Source organism: Papio anubis, chromosome 19 (assembly GCF_008728515.1).
Source record: "Papio anubis isolate 15944 chromosome 19, Panubis1.0, whole genome shotgun sequence".
NCBI classification, from domain to species: domain Eukaryota; kingdom Metazoa; phylum Chordata; class Mammalia; order Primates; family Cercopithecidae; genus Papio; species Papio anubis.
The window spans coordinates 49,462,689-49,482,571 of NC_044994.1; the positions used below are offsets into that span (position 1 = coordinate 49,462,689).

At 37.5% G+C, this 19,883-nt stretch overlaps 1 protein-coding gene and 1 pseudogene across 5 annotated transcripts in view; both read left to right on the top strand.

The window, feature by feature from the left end:
* WDR7 (WD repeat domain 7) overlaps positions 1-19,883 on the top strand; it is a 405,254-nt gene that overhangs the window by 328,657 nt on the left and 56,714 nt on the right. For all 5 annotated transcript variants that reach the window (XM_009192785.4, XM_009192787.4, XM_003914404.3 and 2 more), the window contains one exon: positions 8,069-8,168. In XM_009192785.4, coding sequence (XP_009191049.1) covers positions 8,069-8,168 — 100 coding nt within the window. The remainder of the gene's footprint in view (positions 1-8,068; positions 8,169-19,883) is intronic.
* LOC116271566 lies at positions 2,658-2,856 on the top strand (annotated as a pseudogene).

Genomic DNA, 19,883 nt, shown 5'->3' on the forward strand with positions numbered 1-19,883 from the left:
CTGGGGTGATGAGAGGGGATTCTTGGTAAAGAGTTACTTTCACTTCTTAACTGTTTTTCTATAATAAATCATCTGTGTTTCTCTTTTCAATGAGTGTGTTTCTTTAAAATTGGATATATATTAGAATAATGCAAATGAAAGAAATAGTAAAAAGTGTCATTGGGGAAACATTATAGCTATAACACAGATAAGATTTTAAAAATTCAAGGTAAAATAAGTATTTAAACTTTTGAACTGAATGAAAAAAACTAATCTAGACAGAACGGTTAAAAGTCTGTATTTTCAGAGATAGCTCACCTTTTCTTAAACTTGGTTATTATGTAGACAGACTGATTGATTTTGCTTTTCAAGTGAAAAGCTGAATCAGCTCTGTTCACCTAAATGGGCACTTAAAATCTAGTAAGGAAATGAACACTGTCTACTTTAGAACAGTGCATGAGCTCATTTTTTAAGAAACTCCTCCAAACCTGTGGTTTGTTTTTATCCCATATGGTGATTACAATAATGGGATGTAAAGTAGCTTCAGTCCTAAATTCCAGTAAAATTCTTAAGTTAGGTCCCATTTTATAGAATACGTTTCATAATTAATAATTTTAGATGTTACTTCTATATTCACAAGTAGAAATCCCTCTAAAATCATTCTAGTCCAGTTTGTGTACCGTAAAATCTCCCAGACAGGTGGCTGTCTTTTAATACTAAAGTTCTTCATATTAAAACAAAAAACTAGACCTTCCAGCAGTATTCCATTTCACTGTATAACAGGAGGAATATTTAATTTTCAGCCTGTTTGAAATGCTATAGCAAAGTGTTTCAGACCAAATTCCTATTATATTAGCAAATTTAGACTGAAACTATACAATAATTTGCAATTATTATCAGGTTTATAGTTGTAAATCATAAGTATTTGAAAATATATAAATTTAAAATATTCTGAGCATCCATTTTCCTTATGTTTTAGCATGTTATTAGTTGACACTTATTTGCCATAGGAAAATAGGAAATTAACTACATCTTATGTAATCTTTCTGTAGTATATATTCAGAGATGCGGGTGGATGATGATGATGATGATGATGATGACGATAGCTGATAAGGTTTGCATGTACCTACCAGTGTTTACTACGTGTCAGGCACTGTTTTAGGTACTTCTGTTGCATTAACTCATTTCAACCACACATACCATAATAAGTACTGTTATTGTTCCCATGTTCCATATTAGGACACTGAGACTTAGACAAGTTAAGGAACTCACTAACGGTTACACAATTAATAAGTATAGATCCAGGTGATAAGGAGCCTGTTTCTCAGCCATTGTGCCTCAAACCCTAGATGTGCATGCTATTTTTCCTTGCAGGATTTCTGATGCCTGGATAGCCCAGGAAACATTTTTTATCTTGCTTTTAACACGCCAGCTGCAATGTGCTTGTGGCAAGTTTTTCAGAGGGAAACGAACTACTCAGCAGGAAATACTGACTATTTACAGTGTGCAAAACCCTGACTGGGAAGCAGTGACTCTCAAATGGAATTCTGCAGTGTCTATCACCATCCCGGAATGAGAGATACTTCATTTGGTTTTTTGAACTAGTGCTCTCCACAGGAATGATGCATTTCTGGAAAACATTTCCCCACCCTCCACCATTCATAGCCCCCAAAACTAACAACACAGCTCACCCTGAGCTGATGCCTTCACCAAAGCCACTTTGATGTCTGTGAACCTTTCAAACATATTAGCAGCATGGCAGCCTGAAATTCTGGAGGGTGTGTACAAACATGTTCTAGAAAGTGCCTCTTCCTGAACAAAACTGTCCCCCTTGATTGTGACTGCGGCATCTGTGAGGGCTGTTGACCAATTCTCTGAGGACCTCCTCTTGAATCTTTTAGACTGAGCTCCTCAAGTTTGTGGCCCTGAAAGAGCTCTTTGGCATCTTGTCCTGTCTAGCCAAGGAGGTTGAGGTAGTTAGTTGTCACTGATACCTTCTTGGGGTCAAAGTGACACGTACGTTGCTCCACTGTAGAAGTCCTGTTGCTGTTTCCTGCAGAAGTAGCTTGACTGTGTTGTGTAATCAAATCTTTCCTGTGGTTTCCTGGGGATGCCTCATAGGTATTTCCTTTCCCATCCAGTATGCATGATGAAAAAAGGGATGCAACATGCAGTTGATTCGATTTTAAATAATTTTTCTTTACATTAAGAATGTAACCTACATGCATATCCTGCAGACTGTAACCAAGTGGATCAACCTAAAAAGCCACTTTGTGTAAAGTAAACCAAATATGTGCTACTTTTTTCCCTCTTATTGGCAAAAAAAGTATGAAGTTTGCTAATACTAATTAGGAACATTCTTTCAGTGAAAAGTGAAGGCAATTTTGCATTGTCTACTAAAATTTAAAATGTACATATGCTTTGACACAGCTTTGGTGTCTCTATCCTACAAAAATACCTAGGTGTATACAAGGATCTGTATTCAGTATAACCTAAGTTCCCATCAGAAAAAGAATGGTTAAATAATGTAGTGCACATACGCAGAACTACAGTGCAGAGGTGAGCGAGAGTGACGTGAGATCCATGTGTGCTGACATGAGAGGACCATCCCATGAAGAAAACAAAGTTGCGGAAAAGTATGTGTAGTATGTACATCACTTGTATTAAAGGTTAAAAAATAGACTATACTTTCAGTGATCATTTCTATACTTGGTTACTAGGGAAATTGCTCTGAACGTGTAGGCAGCAGAAACCACAAAGAGGAGGCGTAGCATCCTCCCCTGAGCGTGTTGCTTCCCTGCAACTGCCCTTTGCCATTGATGATAGTTCTTCTCTTCTTCTGCGAGAGTAAGAGGGACAGGACGCAGTCTGAATGGTAAAAAATAAAAAAAAAAAATAGAAAAGCTCTTGGAAGATCCAGATCCAGTAAATAGTTAAGAGTAGTTACTGTTAGTGGGTGTGAACCATTTTCAATCATGTTAAGAATTCCTAAAAACAACTGGATAAGAATTGTTCATAATACCTCAGCTACTTTTGAAAATACATGTACAGGCCAGGCGCGGTGGCTCACGCCTGTAATCCCAGCACTTTGGGAGGCTGAGGCGGGCGGATCACGAGGTCAGGAGATCGAGACCATCCTGGCTAACACGGTGAAACCCCGTCTCTACTAAAAATGCAAAAAAAAATTAGCCGGGCGAGGCGGCGGGCGCCTGTAGTCCCAGTTACTCGGGAGGCTGAGGCAGGAGAATGGCGTGAACCCGGGAGGCGGAGCTTGCAGTGAGCCGAGATCGCGCCACTGCACTCCAGCCTGGGCGACTAAGCGAGACTCTGTCTCAAAAAAAAAAAAAAAAAAGAAAATACATGTACAGATGCTTAGGACAGTGCCTGATACATAATACTCAGTACATGTTAGCTGCACATAGTAGTCGTTGTGGTATTATTTTTGGGGAAAAAAGATAGTTGTATTCCCTGTATTCTCTTTTGTGTACGCTTAGATTTAAGATGGTTTCATGTGAAGCTGGAGGTTAGTCTTGGATTAATTGAAGTGTTTCTTGTTGCATTCTAATGTTCAGGGAAGTGATATCCAGCAGTAACTTCACATCCTGAGATCATTGCAAATTACCAAAGTCATGAAGTATTTTTACAGGTTTCCATCTTTTTCCCAAGTCCTAATTCTGCTGAGAGTTGCATGTTTTCTATTTCTTTTTTCAAATTAACTTTTAAATTTCACACATTTTCTCTTATTTGCAGACCATTTTTTATAAAGACTAAAAGTTCATTAATTCAAGGGAAAGTATAAATAGGGAGTGCCAAAGTTATTTAGAAACTCAGGTACTGAGTGTTTGGCAAACTCTCAAGCAACATGGTGTGCTTCCAAGTGATTTGCTGTGCCAGAGTAGACTCAGTTCATATTTGTGTTTCAAACTCAAACCATCCCTCTCCGTGTTTGTACACCCCACTGTGAGTTGCTCCTCAATAGTTGAAGTCACAAATACATCTTGGCAGAACTGGATTGTATCTCTCCTCCCCAATAGCCTGTTCTAGTAATAGTTAATAACAATTGATCAATGATTATCTTTTAATTATGTTTTGCCCTATTTCAATAATGGCATCAAAGTGATACCATTTTTATTGAAATTTTTGTGTGCTAATATAAATCTTTGGCAAATTCTTAGAGTCATTTTTTTCCCGAACAACATTTATATTGAAAATATATTTTATTGTGCATATTACTATTTAGACTATTTGTATTTACCTTTTTGAATTTCAGCTCATGCAATCTTTTCTAATTCCCTAATATATAATTACATCGTTTTTATTATGTAACTGTCAGTCTCATGCTAAGGTACCCAGACTCCAGAAGCCTTTACAGATAACTTCTTGTAAATCTATAATTGTTTTTCTCAATTGAAAATATATTTCTAAAAGGGTCATGGGAGAGCCCATTTCCTGATTTCTGCCATTTTTGGACAGTTTTTATTTCCTTTGTTGTTCATCTCAATTATTATTTTAGACCCTATAAAATACTCATTGGTCATAAAAATCCGTATTTAACATAGATTGTACACTGGTGACTGAAGGGTAAGTGTTATGTTTCAAACTTCACTTACTGTTGCATCCTACTTGCTTGGACCATATTTATGTATTCATGCAAAACACGAAGTCCCAGATGGAGGATAAAAAGCAATAAATAAAAGTTATTGTTTAATATCTCAAAGGTGATGGGCATAATAAAGAAAAAGTAGGATATTGAGTTAGAAGTAATGGGTAAAGGGCTGTGGCATTAAACAGGGTGGCCCATAAAAGCCTCCTTTGTCAAGATAACTTTGGAACAGAGATGTAAATGAAGTGAGGGCATGAGCAATAGTGGTTAACAGGCTGATGAGATGTTCAAGCAGCGGGAGCAGCAACTGTCAGAACCCCAAATGGGAACCCCCTTGACATATTCAAGAAAGTGCAAGGAGATCACTGTGACTAGAGCAGCACAAACAAAGGAGAGAGGTGTCAAGTCCTGAACAAGGCTGTGAACAGAAGAGAGGTGATTTATTGTTGAAAAGTTACTCTGACTGCATGTGGACAGTGATGAAAGCATGGAGATCAGTGACTTTCAACATGTTGGATGATGACCACCTCAGCTCCAGCAAGAAACGTACTTTACATCATTACCCATTTCCACTTTATTCTTCTTTCACTGACTTGAGTGGTGATGTGCTCTCTGGTTTCACTTGTAGTCCACCTAGCAGAAGAGAACTATTGTTCAAACATGAATATAAAAATGGTTCTTGCCAGGTCATGGCCAACTGCCTAAGTGACATGTTATCAACACAGTGAACTGGAGACTAAGACACCATTTCCAGAAGGCTCAGCACACAAGAACACTTACTCTGAGACCCCCAAATTTTACAGGAATTTTCATCCCTTAGGAAAATTCCGGTCATGCAGGATCCAGTCAAGATTAGAAAAGTGCAACTTTAAAAACTATAATGGACCCTTCTCTTCAATCCATTGATCCCTTCAGGGCAGAGAGCAAGTAATGCGCGTCCTTCGTCTTGACAGACCCTACCTGGAGGACTGGCTCCAGGAAAGAGCAGACTAGGAGGATGGTGGGCTCTGGAAGCCTCAGCAGGGATTGGTTCACTGCAGCTGGTTCCCATGGTGAATACTTGGGAAGTGACTGTGTATATACCACTGATTTCTTCTGTTAAGAGAGCCACTGCTAAAGGAATAAAAAGTTTAACAAGAAATCCTAAGATTAAAACATGCCTTAAGACCTTCACTGTCCAGAATTCTTTAAGTTATTGTTTACAAGTATTAGTCCAGTAGTAAATTCCAAAGAATGAAAAATGCAGACCTGTAATATATATGGTCCTTTCAGGCAGAGTAAAGATTTGATTCCAAGAATAGATTTGATCTTTCTACCATAAATAATGGTGTTTGTAGATGATATAGAAGGATGAGTTTGATATCCAGAGCATAGAAAATGGGCAATGTAACAAAACCTCTTCAGATTCTAGTTTCACTAAATAAGATTTTGTCAACACAAGTATATTTTACTAATGTATTGTTTTGAAGAGGGTTATTTCGGGGGTAATTATTTTCAGTTTTGCAAAAAGATGTTGGCAATATAGTTGTCAAATTTGTGCAAATAATAGGTAAAGCAAAATACCACTGCAAATTATATTTTCCTATGTGTATTAACCTGCACAGAATAAATACTTGCTAAAACATTTGTTAGATATTATATTCTGTGTACCGTAATAGGACATAAATTGTTCATGACTATATGTGTATAGATATAGATGTCAATATACGCACAGATATAGATACAGTGATGCCCAATACTTAGACCACTGTAATTATCGAGTAACAAAATGGTAAATATTTTTTAAACTCTTCTAAATCATTTTCACTTACAAGTGTGAGAATGGCAGATTTTGAATGCTGATTCCCACTCTTTCTCTTAAGGTAGAGTAATATTCTTTGGACAAGAAAAACTTTGAGAAACTAGCTTTTTCCTAACCACTTAATAGCTGGGGAAGCTTCATATGTTTTAGGAGCTTTCTATATCCTTCCTTCTCTCAAACCAATGTACAGAGAGGACACTGCCATTCATGAGCACAGAAAATCCACCCAGCAGGACACACTAAAGTGGTTTCCTTCCTGTTACTAGAAGTTAAAAAAAAAATAAACATTAACCTGCCACTAAAGGGGAAGAGGCTGGTTATTCAGTGGGGCTTAGGGGGTAGGACAAAAATATTGTTCAGTATATTACTTGGTAATAAGTAACAAACAAAAGTTTAAAAATGTAATGGTTTGTTTTCCAGATTTATGAAATATATATGAATGTCATAGTGTCTGCCAATGCCAAATGGCTTTGTCAGAATACCCCTGGTTTCAGAATGCTCCCACATTCAAATATCTTGTCTCTCTCAGCCTTTATTACTAGAATTTCGGAAATGCTGTCTCATGCCCTAGTATGCCTCAAGAAAGCATTAGAGAAATGAGATTTTTTTCTGTCATGTTTTATGTCACCCTCCCCCCTTATAAAATATAAATATTAACAGAACAGTTAGTTTTGTATTATGGAACCCAAGGGGAAAAGACAAGGAATGTGTAATAGAATTGACGCAAAATCCTCCTAAATATTTAGGGTAGGCCATTTGTTCATCTGGGCAACTCACACTGAGACAATAGGACTAGATAATGGGAAGGTATATTTGAAACTATTCACAGATATAAAATGATACCTAATTTATACTTCTCATAATTTTTATTCTTAACTTCAGGCCCTAGCCTTATAGACGTGAAATCAATATGGCAATGCACAGACAAGGAATTCAAATACTTAAGCTTATCATGAAAATTAATCTGGAAAAAGAAAAATAAATAATAAATCAATCTCTTACAATCTTCAAACCATCCTTGCTGAATTATGCAATATAATATAAGTACCAAATATGCTTATTCACACTGCTAAAAGCCATGGCTATCATTTAGATAAGCTGGTAAACATGGGAAATCAAGGAAACTTGACCGGATAACTTTTTCTGGTAGACAGTTTTCTGATTTTATTCTAAATTACTGATACGAACTGAGGCATAAATTTTATGTAGTCTTTTTATGATTGTTCTGCCAGAAAGTATATTTTACTCTTTAATACTATAATAAACCAGGAGAACATAATTACATGAAATACGTAAGCCTTTTCATCTTTTCCATTTCTGCACAAATAGAAATATTTGCAGTCACTGTAGCAAAACTGGATTTTCATATTTAATTTTTTTGTATTTGGCCCTTATTTCTTGTTTCAAAAATTCAAGGGTGTTTGTGATTGTAAGATGTTTCTGTTGAAAATAATTATTAAGAGGCCAAAGTGATATTCTACATCATTTTTCTTTCAGTTAATTTTTAAGAATTACTAAAATGAAACGTTTTTGAAAAATCACAATATATTTACTGTGGATATATTTATTTCAAAATATATATCAGAGCTAGCTTTAACCTTTGAAATGTTGCTGTCCACTTCCAAGTGCAGGTCATCTCACCTGGCTTCTTGTTTTTGTTTTTGTTGTTAAAATGGTCAACTCAGGTTCTACATGGTCAGCTATTATGAGCGGAATCACAGAATAGCAGTTGGAGCTCGCCATGGTTCAGTGGCCCTGTACGACATCCGGACTGGAAAATGTCAGGTAAATAAATCATTGTGACTTCCTCTCCATAAAGCGTGGAAGTTATTGAAAGGAGAGAGAGACTAGCACTTCACCAGTTGACGTGCTGAGCTGTTGGAACATTATGGATAATGCTAAAGGGATCAATAGTTTAATGAAGGACACACAGAATATAGAGCCCTACTGTCTTCATTCACTGGGACTGAAGGGTTGCCACAGAAGAGTTCATAAGAGAGCCCAGAGTAAGGTGGCACTGCTGACAAACTATTTTGCAATACGCATTTTCTTATTTTAAACCGAGTTTTCTGATCTTATTTTTGCCATGTGTTTTCTGAAAAGTTTGATGATATGTTATTATGATATAATGATTGAACAAAAATTAATTTTCTCTAAGCGAAATGAGGTATTTCACAATTATAAGACAGTGATCTAGTCAGAGTTCAAAAAAGAAGTCACAACAGCATTCATTATAGTTCTATGAAAAGGAAATAGATGCTGTACTTGAAATACTACTTTTTATACTTTTATAACACTCTTTATGCTTTTATAACACTTCACTGTTATGAAAAATTCTTGATTTTGTTCCTGATCTTGATCACCTGATTCTTAAAATATACCAGTTGGGAAAAGAGGGCAAATCTAACCCCACTTCAGATATAAAAGAATTGAAACATAGCCGTAAATCACTTTATCCCAGAGTCTCACTGTTTCTTCACAAAATCGGGGTTAGGCTCCACCGTGATCATGGTAAATGTATAATATTGCGTTGGTAAATAGTTCCAAGTCATAGCTTATTTTATTTCTTTGTAGCATTTATTAATGTGGATATATTCAACCATATTATCATATTAGGAATTTCCAGAAGGATAGGAAGAAATTCATAAGGATGTAGCTAAAATGTTAAACTGTCTCTTAAATTTAATGATCTATTAATTAATTATCTAAAAGCTTGTCTGACTTTTTTCCATGAAGTAGTTCTAAGAGATGGTAACAGGTGTTCAGGTGTTGGGGGTAAAAATTTCAGGGGTCAGACAAGTTTAGGGGATACTGTTGGAAGGTTAAACAGCTTTCTTTGTTCAGACCTTCTCAAAGTCTCTAGTGTGTGAATGTGCATTGAACATTTTCTGGGAGTGCATCAAGTATGCACTATTTGCCATATTTGTTTAACTGTCAAATTTTTTGTGTGATTTTTTTTTTTAAGACATTAACTCCCCACCATAATCTTCCACTGTGGGCCCTCACTGAGAACAATGAAACCACTCTGAATACTTGTTTAAAAGTTAAATTGCATGTTGTTTATAAAATCCTTTCATAAGAGAGACAGGTTCTTCAGAGAGCATTTTCAGATTCTCTTTTGTTAAGACAGTTTTTAAAACTGGAGTATATTACTGCTAGCTGAGAGAAGTAAACTGCAAGCATCTACCAGGTAAAGAAAAAAAAAAGACCGAGGTGACAAGGCGACCTTGTCAGGCTTCTTTAAAAATGAAGTGAGGAAATCACAGGGAGGACTCTTTGTTACCACATAAGACACAGCTGCCACCAGCAGAGGAAAAGTGAGGCGGTGTGAGCACTGTGAGGTGAGCCCAAGATGAGTGAGAGAATTTCTCATTAAGAATTAATGAGAAAAGACCAAGTTGTACTTCGGGATATATTTCTTTATTTTTCTTCCTACTAAGTGGTCTCAGTGAAGATCTTGGTAACATGCAAAAAAAAAAAAAAAAAAATTGAATATCTTATGTTTTTCAATTAAAATACTTGAGAAATGCTTATCAAAGACATTCTTAACACGAATATGTAATGTCATTCATATTCCATTGTATGTATATCATTTTAGTATATTTAGGCATTTTATTTTTGTTTTGTTTGTTTTTGAGATGGAGTCTCTCTCTGTTGCCCAGGCTAAAGTACAGTGGCGTGATCTTGGCTCACTGCAACCTCTGCATCGCAGGTTCAAGCTATTCTCAGTTCAAGTGATTCTCACTTCAGCCTCCTGAGAAGCTGGGATTACAGGTGCCCGCCACCACGCCCAGCTAATTTTTTTGTATTTTTGGTAGAGACGGGGTTTCACCATGTTGGCCAGGCTGGTCTCAAACTCATGACCTCAAGTGATCCGCCCACCTCAGCCTCCCAAAGTGCTGGGAGTACAGGCATGAGCCACCATGTCCAGCCTATTTAGACATTTTAGTGTCCCCATAATTTTTCCTACCTCATCTTCTTGATTTTGATACCTGAAGTTATCAACCCAAATTATTGAATAACGTTTACCTTCCACTTCTGTATGAAAGAGAAGGCTGCACCTTACTCTCATCATTCAGAACATGAAAGCAAAGCTCAGTCTCTAAGGTCAATCATTACTTTTGTTAGTTACCAGTTATAACCAGTGACACTGAACTCCTAAGCTGTTTTCTTAATTCTTTTATGTTACTAGCATTATAATATTTGGGAAAAAATAAGCCAACATTTGAAACAAAATTCATAGTATGGGTAGCATGTTTAGAAATGATGTATTATAGGTGAATCAAAGCATCATTTTGAACTAAAAATGCAATGAAGCATTTCTTAAAGAATCTGTTGGAATCAGTTAACAGAAGATGTGGGACAATTTTTTTTAGCATGAACAAAGACATAGAGATATCACATAAAAATACATATAAGGCCGGGCGCGGTGGCTCAAGCCTGTAATCCCAGCACTTTGGGAGGCCGAGACGGGCGGATCACGAGGTCAGGAGATCGAGACCATCCGGGCTAACACGGTGAAACCCCGTCTCTACTAAAAAAAATACAAGAAACTAGCCGGGCGATGTGGCGGGCACCTGTAGTCCCAGCTACTCGGGAGGCTGAGGCAGGAGAATGGCGTGAACCCGGGAGGCGGAGCTTGCAGTGAGCTGAGATCCGGCCACTGCACTCCAGCCTGGGCGACAGAGCGAGACTCCGTCTCAAAAAAAAAAAAAAAAAAAAAAAAAAAAACATATAAAGGGATAACTAGAAAATTCACTTGGCTGTAAGGTTATGGTCCCAGTTGGATGGAAAAATAAGACATGATCAGTTAGATGGTGGGAATCACACTGAAGGGAAAGAAATGATCCTGAGGCTGAGAAGAGGCCCAGTGGGGTCCGAGAACCCATGACTGAGAGACCAAAGGGTCATGTATGTCCCCTGTTGTCATTGTGAGATTGGTTGATAAAAGATAAAGGAAAAATTAAGTCCCTTTCCCTTACCTTTTGGTATTGACTTCTACCTTTTTTATTTTTATTTTTTATTTTTTTTTAGATCTGTTATTCCCAGATTATGCAAAACCACAGGATAAATATGGCATGTTGGTCTGAAACATGAATTGTCCTTATATCAAGGGTTGATAAACTATGGCCTGAAGCTAGCCCGCCACTTGTTTTAGTAATTAAAGTTTTATACGAACACAGGCACACACATTCATTTATATATTGTCTACTACAATGGCAGAATTGAGTAGTTGTCACTGGCAAAAACTGTTCTGTGGTCCACAAGCCTAAAATATTATCTGGCCCTTTACAGAAAGGGTTTGCTAACCCCTGCCTAAAATAATTGAGGAGGAAGAGTCAACTAATTTAACAGTGATTTAAAACATTATAGTATAATATAGAGGATAAGGATAACTAGAAATTTGTGTGGGGTTGAACTCCATCTCTATGTTAATGATTATTGATATAATCATATGGATATAAGGTTAATATAATTAACTTTGTATTCTTGGAAAAGTTTATCAACTTCTGTAAGCTGAAGCTTCCTGATTTGTAAAATGGCAACAGAAATAATGTCTATTATTGTTAGAAGTATTAAAGAGAAATTTATCTACACACTTGTTAACAAACATGGTAAAGCAGACTTTTTCAAAGGGGGACAGGGTGGTGGGCATAGTGAACACTACAACGGGGTCTCGCAGTGAGGGAGAAGACTCCAGCTCCTGCAAGGACAGTTGGGGATTTATAACAAAGGAGCAGGGTGGGGTCAGTGCATGGAAAATTGCAGTTGGCCCTTGAACAAGGGTTTGGACTGTGAGGGTTCACCCATACGTGGATTTTTTTTCAATAAAAGTTACGTCGAGTGTGCCTTGCCTCTCCTGCCCCCTCTTACACCTCCTTCACCTCTTCTGCCTCTGCCACCCCTGAGACAGCAAGACCAACCCCTGTTCTTCATCCTCCTCCTCTGCCTAGTCAACAGGAAGATGAGGAGGATGAAGGCCTTTATGATGATCCATTTCCACTTGATGAGGAGTAAATAGATTTTGTCTTCCTTATGATTTTAACATTTTCTTTTCTCTAGCTTAACTGTAAGAATACAGTATATAACACATATAACATACAAAATATGTGTTAAATGACTGTTTATGTTATTGTTTAAGGCTTCTGGTCTTCTAGTACTCTTAAGTAGTAATCAAATTTGGGGAAAGTCAAAAGTTACATGTTGATTGTTAACTGCGGGGGTCAGCACCCCTTACCCCTGCATTCTTCAAGAGTCAACTGTACTACAAAGAAATATCAAGGATAAGGGGTTTCTGGCTAAGCTGACTTGACAGGATTCTTGCTGAAGGCAGGCCAGGGGATTAAGATATTGGAGGTGTGGTCAGATGCCCAGGGAGGGGGATCTCCTCCTAACTGACTTAGGATTCTTGTTCAAACTGCATTCAAGTAGGACAGAGAGGGAAGCCCAAGTTCAGGCCTAGTCAAGCAGGGAACTCAGAGGAGCATGATGAAGGTTTTGGTCAAAGGAGAGAGTCCATGTCAGAAGTCAATATGGTAACTTAGGTAAAATTCTTAGCCAGTACCAGCCAAGTAGTTAGCATTCAGTAAATGTTGGCGAGTATTATGTTAAAATAAAGTTGTAAATATATTGTATTACAATTAAATTCCATTAATTGTAGGGAATTTTACGAATGAAACCGGAGACATCTAGGCTTTTGTAGGTTCTAGGGCTAGGCGTTCACCCTGCTCAATAGGGAGTGCTTGGGTGGGAAAGTTGAAGCAGCACTGCCTTAGGCCATGTGAAGGTTTCGTTTCTGCAGGCTGCTCTTGCTTGTGGTGGTAGCTGAGTCTCCACTGATTATGGAGATCGGCAACTTTGATGCAATTCAGTAGTTAAAGTCCTGCTGTGCTGCTGACAGCGCTTTTACTTGGGAACCGCCAGCGATTTATGAATATACCTGACTGGAATTTTACTTAATTTTTTTAAGTATCTAACTCCCTGTGAAGAAGTGCTTAAATTTTGTTGATAGGCTGTGCTCTTGCTAAGCAGATGAGTTAGGGTCCCTGACTCCTTAGTGATCCAGGAATGTGTTTGGTTAAGTCAGCAATGAAAATCTTCCCTCTAGCAATATTTGCCTTTGGTTTGGCAGACTTGATATCATATCTCACTGATTTCTAATCCTTTCTGAATGCATTCTTTCTAATAACTGCTCGTTCTTTGCAAGATTCTCTTAGGTTCATGTTAACTAGCTTTCCTAGTGAAGTTTGTACAGTCATCCCTCGGTGGACTATCCACAGGGAATTGGCTCTGGTCCCCCCTGGGATACCAAAATCCATGGATGCTCAAGTCCCTGATATAAAATGGTGAGGCATTTTCATATAACGAAGGCACATCCTCTCATATACTTTAAATCACCTCTAGATTACTTATAACATCTAATACAATGTAAATGTTATATAAATAGTTCTACCGTATTGGTTAGGGAATAATGACCAAAAAAAGTCTATACACATTAAATACAGAAGGAACCATCCATTTTGCCTCCAAATATTTTCCATCAGCAGTTGATTGAATCCAACGGTGAGGAAACCATGGACCGACTGTACTGTGTCACTTGATGGCATCATCCACTTTGGTAGATGTAGGCATTTACTTTCTTCTCATGCTTTTGTGAAGGGCTACCAAAAAAAAAAAAAGCAATGATGTGTTAGAGAAAGAAAGTGTAGATGAAGACTTCTCTATATCAAATTATTAAAATAACTTTACTATTGAAAAGTTATAAGTTCCTTAAATAACCTGTTCTTAAAGCTTCCTGTTGTCTAGTGCCTGGTACATAGTAGATGCACAATGCAATGCATGTTGTTCAACTAAAAAACTCTGAGGCTTTAGAATAAAAAAAAAAACTTTAAAAATATAATATGACATGGTAAACCAAAACAAACTGTGCTGTAATTATATCAAATATATTAGTTTGGGTATACTTATATTTCAGTATTTCAGAATCACGTCATCAAATTGTTGTTTCTGTATAGAGAGAATAGGATATCTTTTCAGAAAAAGCATTGAAAAACCTTTCTTTTGAGTCATAAAAGATCTATCTATATTTCTATATTAAACCATTACCAGGCCTGCCATAGGCCAGATAATGAAATAAATAAAATAGAAGCAAAGATTGATGATATCTACAGAACTGTGGTCTAACTCTAATCCCGTATAGAGCAGGAAGTAAATTCTGGAATGTTAACATGTGCCTTGTCATGCAGCCTACAGGATCCCCTCCAACCCACACCTTCTAGCTTCCACCTTTACCGAGCCACTGAAACCACACACACCCTTAGCATGGTTTCGTACAACTGACTTCCCTCTCTCTCAAATTCTATCTTCCCTTAACTTCCATAGCACTGTCACCTGCCTTGGTTCGCAACTATCTCGTTTACTGGATTTCCTAATCTCTTAGAGGACCTTAATGTTAATTCTTATCACTCTACTGCCCAGGGTACAGATTTCTTCTTTCATCTTTTCTTTTTCCTAACTTTGGCTGAAAATCCATACATTGTTATTGATACTGATTATTCCCTGTAAGCAGGTAAGACAAATCAGGTCTCTAGCCAGGGCCCCGCCTAAATTCCAGCTCCACGACTTCTAACAGTCTGCTAGACATTTCCATTTGGATATCTTTTGTCTCAAATTCGATGTGTCAGACAATCTCTCTAGCCCCTACTTTCTACCAGCATCCTTTCTAACCTGCCTTTTCCTGTAACTGGCATAATAATATGGCACCACAAGTCATGTTGCCTCTCCTTCACCCGTCCATGTCCAATTACTAAGTTCAGTTAACTTTTCTTTAATGGCATACCTGAAATCTAGCTTTTCTCTCTGCTGACAGCCTAAATTAGGCTCTTGGCCTTTCTTCAAGGCCTTTGAGATTCTGGTTTTGATCATCATACATAATCCTCCCCTCCTATGAGCTGTTTCATTCAATAACCCCATTCTCCATCATTCCCTATTCTCCTTTCCCAGGTTACACAGGAAGTATTCAGAAATATCTGTTGGATGATTTATTACAAACACAGTAAGGATTTCAGGAGATGCCTGGTTCCAGTTACATTTATCTTTATATTATATTGAAATGTCTCACCGAGTAAATATAGTTACTCTATACTAATAGGTGAAGCACTCCTGGCAAACAAAAATGCTGAAGACAGTCCACATTAAAATAATGAGTGTTGGCTCTGTGTTTGTTAATGGTTTCATTAATGCTTCTATTGGAATTTATTTTTCCTGCCCTTTGTGTTACTTATACCCCTCGTAAGTTACACAGCCCTCTCAGGCTCCTTATTTGTATTCGTATTTGTTGCTCAAAATAATTATTTTATTGTTGGTGTTTATAATATGCCAAATTTAATGTGATCTCTAAATGCAATTACTAGGCTATTTATTTCCTCTTTCTTACTAGAGAAGGCAGTGTGGTTGCGTAGTGAATAGAGTAGATTCTGAAACTGAGCTGCCTGAATTCAAGTCCTTCCTCGGCTTCTTCTTAGTTTTGTGGCTTTGAGCAAGGCATTTAAACTCTCTGTACTTATTTCTTCATCTATAAAATGGACATAATAACACTTCTGGCATTGTGTTATAAATACATGTAAAACAAATATCAAAAAATGTTAGCTATCCTAATTATTATTTAACCATCGGTTTAAATAAGACTAAATCAGGTCACCCCATTCTGTTCCCTCCTGCTGCGGGATATACTACTTCATGAAATTGTTTTCTTAGGATTTTTTTTTTGGCGGTTTTTTTTAATTATTATTATACTTTAAGTTCTAGGGTACATGTGCACAACGTGCAGGTTTGTTACATATGTATACATGTGCCATGTTGGTGTGCTGCACCACACTGGTTTTTTTTCCCCCCGGGACTATTTGAACTAGCAGTAGAATGAATACAACATCAACCAAGTAATTTGCAAATTTCAAGATTATACTTACTGATCTGTCCTCATTCATCTGGCTTAATAATTGTCACTTTGTCTATCCTGATTTTTTTCGGTACATTAATCTGTTGTCCTACTGATATTTTGTTCTTCAGTGTTTTTAAAAAATGTGTTATAACATAAATATTGCTTTTAACATTACTGCCATATTAGACTCCTTCTGAGTAACGTGATTAAAATTTATTTAACAGACTTTTTTAGAACAGTTTTGGGTTCATAGCAAAATTCAGCAGCAGGTACAGAGATTTTCCATATACCTCTGCTCCCAGGCATGCATAGCCTCCCCCATGATGAGCGTCTCCAATTGAGGAGCTTATACTGACACATGGTCACCAAGAGTCAATAGTTTACATTAGGGTTCACTCTTGGTGTTGTGCATTCTATGGGTGTGAGCAAATATATAATAGCATGTATTCTCCCATTATTGTATCATCCAATATAGTTTCACTGCCCTAGAAATCCTTATTTATATAACTTTTATGAATTTTTTTTTTTTTACGGTAAATTCTGGATGAGCACTGCTAAGTCAAAAGATTTGTGCATTTTATTATCAGAATGCTCTGATGCTGTTTCACAAATAGTATACAAGCAACTTTTAAACTGTAGGTGTTCTCATAAAAAATGGAACTCCCAGCAGGGCACAGTGGCTCATGCCTGTAATCCCAGCAATTTGGGAGGCCGAGACAGGCAGATCACCTGAAGTCAGGAGTTCGAGACCAGCCTGGTCAACATGGTGAAACCCCGTCTCTACTAAAAATACAAAAATTAGCTGAGCATGGTGACAGGTGCCTGTAATCCCAGCTACTTGGAGGCTGAGGCAGGAGAATCACTTGAACCTGGGAGGCGGAGGTTGCAGTGAGCCGAGATCACACCATTGCGCTCCAGACTGAGCGACAAGCGAAATTCTGTCTCCAAAAAAAAAAAAAGGAAAACCCCCACTGTCGGCCTGTTTTGCCTCCTGTATTTGTCATCTTAGACAACAGATTGTTTCTCCATTTATTCATGATTTATTATTCATTTTGTTTATAAAACAAACTTATGATGGCTCTTATGTGTGTCAGACACTGTATTATAGGCAAGAGATCAAAAAGTAAATACGAACTGTTCCTACCCTCAGGGAACATAATTTGGTATAGAAGGCAGATGTAAATCCGTAATTGAAGTGCCGTGCACAGCCTTTCAAGGAGGGCAGCCTGGAGTGATAGGGAAGAAAGCAAGAAGAGCACTAGCCCAGATTTATTTAGGGTCTGGGGAGGATTGGTTAGGAAGGGCTTCCTGAAGGAGAGGATACCTAAACTGAGCAATTAACAATTAGGAGTTAGGGAAAGGAGGGGAAGGGCAAGGGACATTATTCCAGGCAGAAGGTATAACATTTGCAAAGCCCAGAGAACCAAGAAAACATAGGGAAAGAATGCTTATCAGAAACATCAGAAATGTTTCCCCTGATATGTGTGAATGGTTCATATTACAGCAATTTTCAAATCAGCATAATATGGGGAATTTCACAAATCTTAAATGAGACACAGCTATTCCAGTAGATAAGCAGAGACATTTCTTCTCTGTGATTTATTACATGCTAAATCAGTAATATAGACATTGTAAACAAAGTTACATAGTATTAGCAAAGTATTGAATAACTGAATGCTGACGTTCTCTATTAGCTAAAATTATATTTTGGGGGACGAGGACTTAGCAAGGTATGAAAATGTCTTCAGTGTGTGATTTAAAGCATTTAATGAAAATGAGCCAATGTAATTTTCTATGACAGATTTAATTCTGTCAAGCACTCTAAGACACTAGATAGCAAAAGAAAGCTGATATTCAAGTCTAAACAGAAATGTCAGCAAACATACCTATATTAATGGAAGTTTGGAAAACAATGTGTTCTTCTCTCTAAAAATAACAAAGATTTTACTTCTAGTTAGGAGGAGCAGTGGACCTTAGGGATCTTGTGGACAGTAAGATTGATGTTTCTTTGAGGCAGAATTTTGAGCTTCAGGCACAGTTTTCATGGAGCAGAAGTCTATAACGCTTATACATCAAGGGCACTTACGTGGTGATTGCAAAAATTGCAGTGAGAATTGACTACAGTACTTAGACAGTGACATTTTAGGTATTTTCTTCCTGCTCTTTTCAGCAGCTGGTTTTATGGCAGGTGTTTTCTGTGACATTCTGGAGCAACAACCAGAAATATGGCATCAGGGGTGATCATAAGATGAATGGTTGGAGAAGACAATGGCTTCCTGACACTGCATTGAAGAACTACCTAACAAGCTAGTAGTTTTAAAAGTGAAATGCTATTTAGAGAAGAACTTCTAGGTAGAGAAACAGATATCTAGAACAATGCCTGAAATTAGACCATCATTTATTCTGAAAGTTTAAAATTTTTTAAAGAATAGTTTTAACTGACTGTGTGGAGAAGTATTTTTCTGTTATTTATCCCACCACTCATGAGTACTTCTTGGTTTTTGTTTTGTTTTGTTTTTTGTTGTTTGTTTTCTTTTGTTTTGTGTTTAAACGGAGTCTCACTCTGTCGCCCAGGCTGGAGTGCAGTGGCGCAATCTCAGCTCACTGCAACCTCTGTTTCCTGGGTTCAAGGGATTCTTCTGCCTCAGCTGCCTGTGTAGCTGGGATTACAGGTGAGTGCCACCATGCCTGGCTAATTTGTATTTTTAGTGGAGACGGGGTTTCACCATGTTGGCCAGGCTGGTCTCAAACTCCTGACCTCAAGTGATCAAGTGATCCACCCACCTCGGCCTCCCAAAGTGCTGGGATTACAGGCATGAGCCACCGCACCCGGCCATGAGTACTTCTTATGTCTGTGTTACACTTTGAATGGCAATATTTAAGAATTTCGTACCAAGAAAAAATAAATTATATCCTTTGTAATATCTATAATGGGATGAGACAGAGAGTTCTACGTTTACAAACTGAGCAATTATTATAAGCATTTCAGCATCCTTGCAAAAGCATTCGATAGGCTAAAATGTACTTTGATTAAAAATTCACATTATTTTATCTATGTCTTAATGCCATTCTTTCCCATCTAGCCATTCTCTTTTTCTCTTCAACACTAAAAAAAATATATAAATGCCTAATATATATACCTATATGTGTGTGTGGGGGGTGTATTCCACATATATATAGTCCACAAAATTAGGAAATATGAGGTAGAAGAGTCCTAGTACATTGAATTCATTCTGGATTCACTGCCTCATATTCTTCATATCCACTCTGAGTATATAAAGAATTTAGAACAAGACCCGGCATCTTAATAGTTATTTACCAAATATGACTCATGAGTATTCTAAAACATATGTAATGAGGACATGAGTTTGTCATTCCTGATAGGTTGTAAAGAGATGTTGATGCTGATTTCAAGGGTTTTGTCAAGATTTGGTAGGTCCTGTCTCAAATGGAACTTCAGATGGACCTCAAGTCTAGTAGAGGAAGAGGCACATACTCGGTACCATTAAAGCCCTGGATCCAGGACCTCAGCCCCAGAAGTCGGTCACTTCATCAAAAAT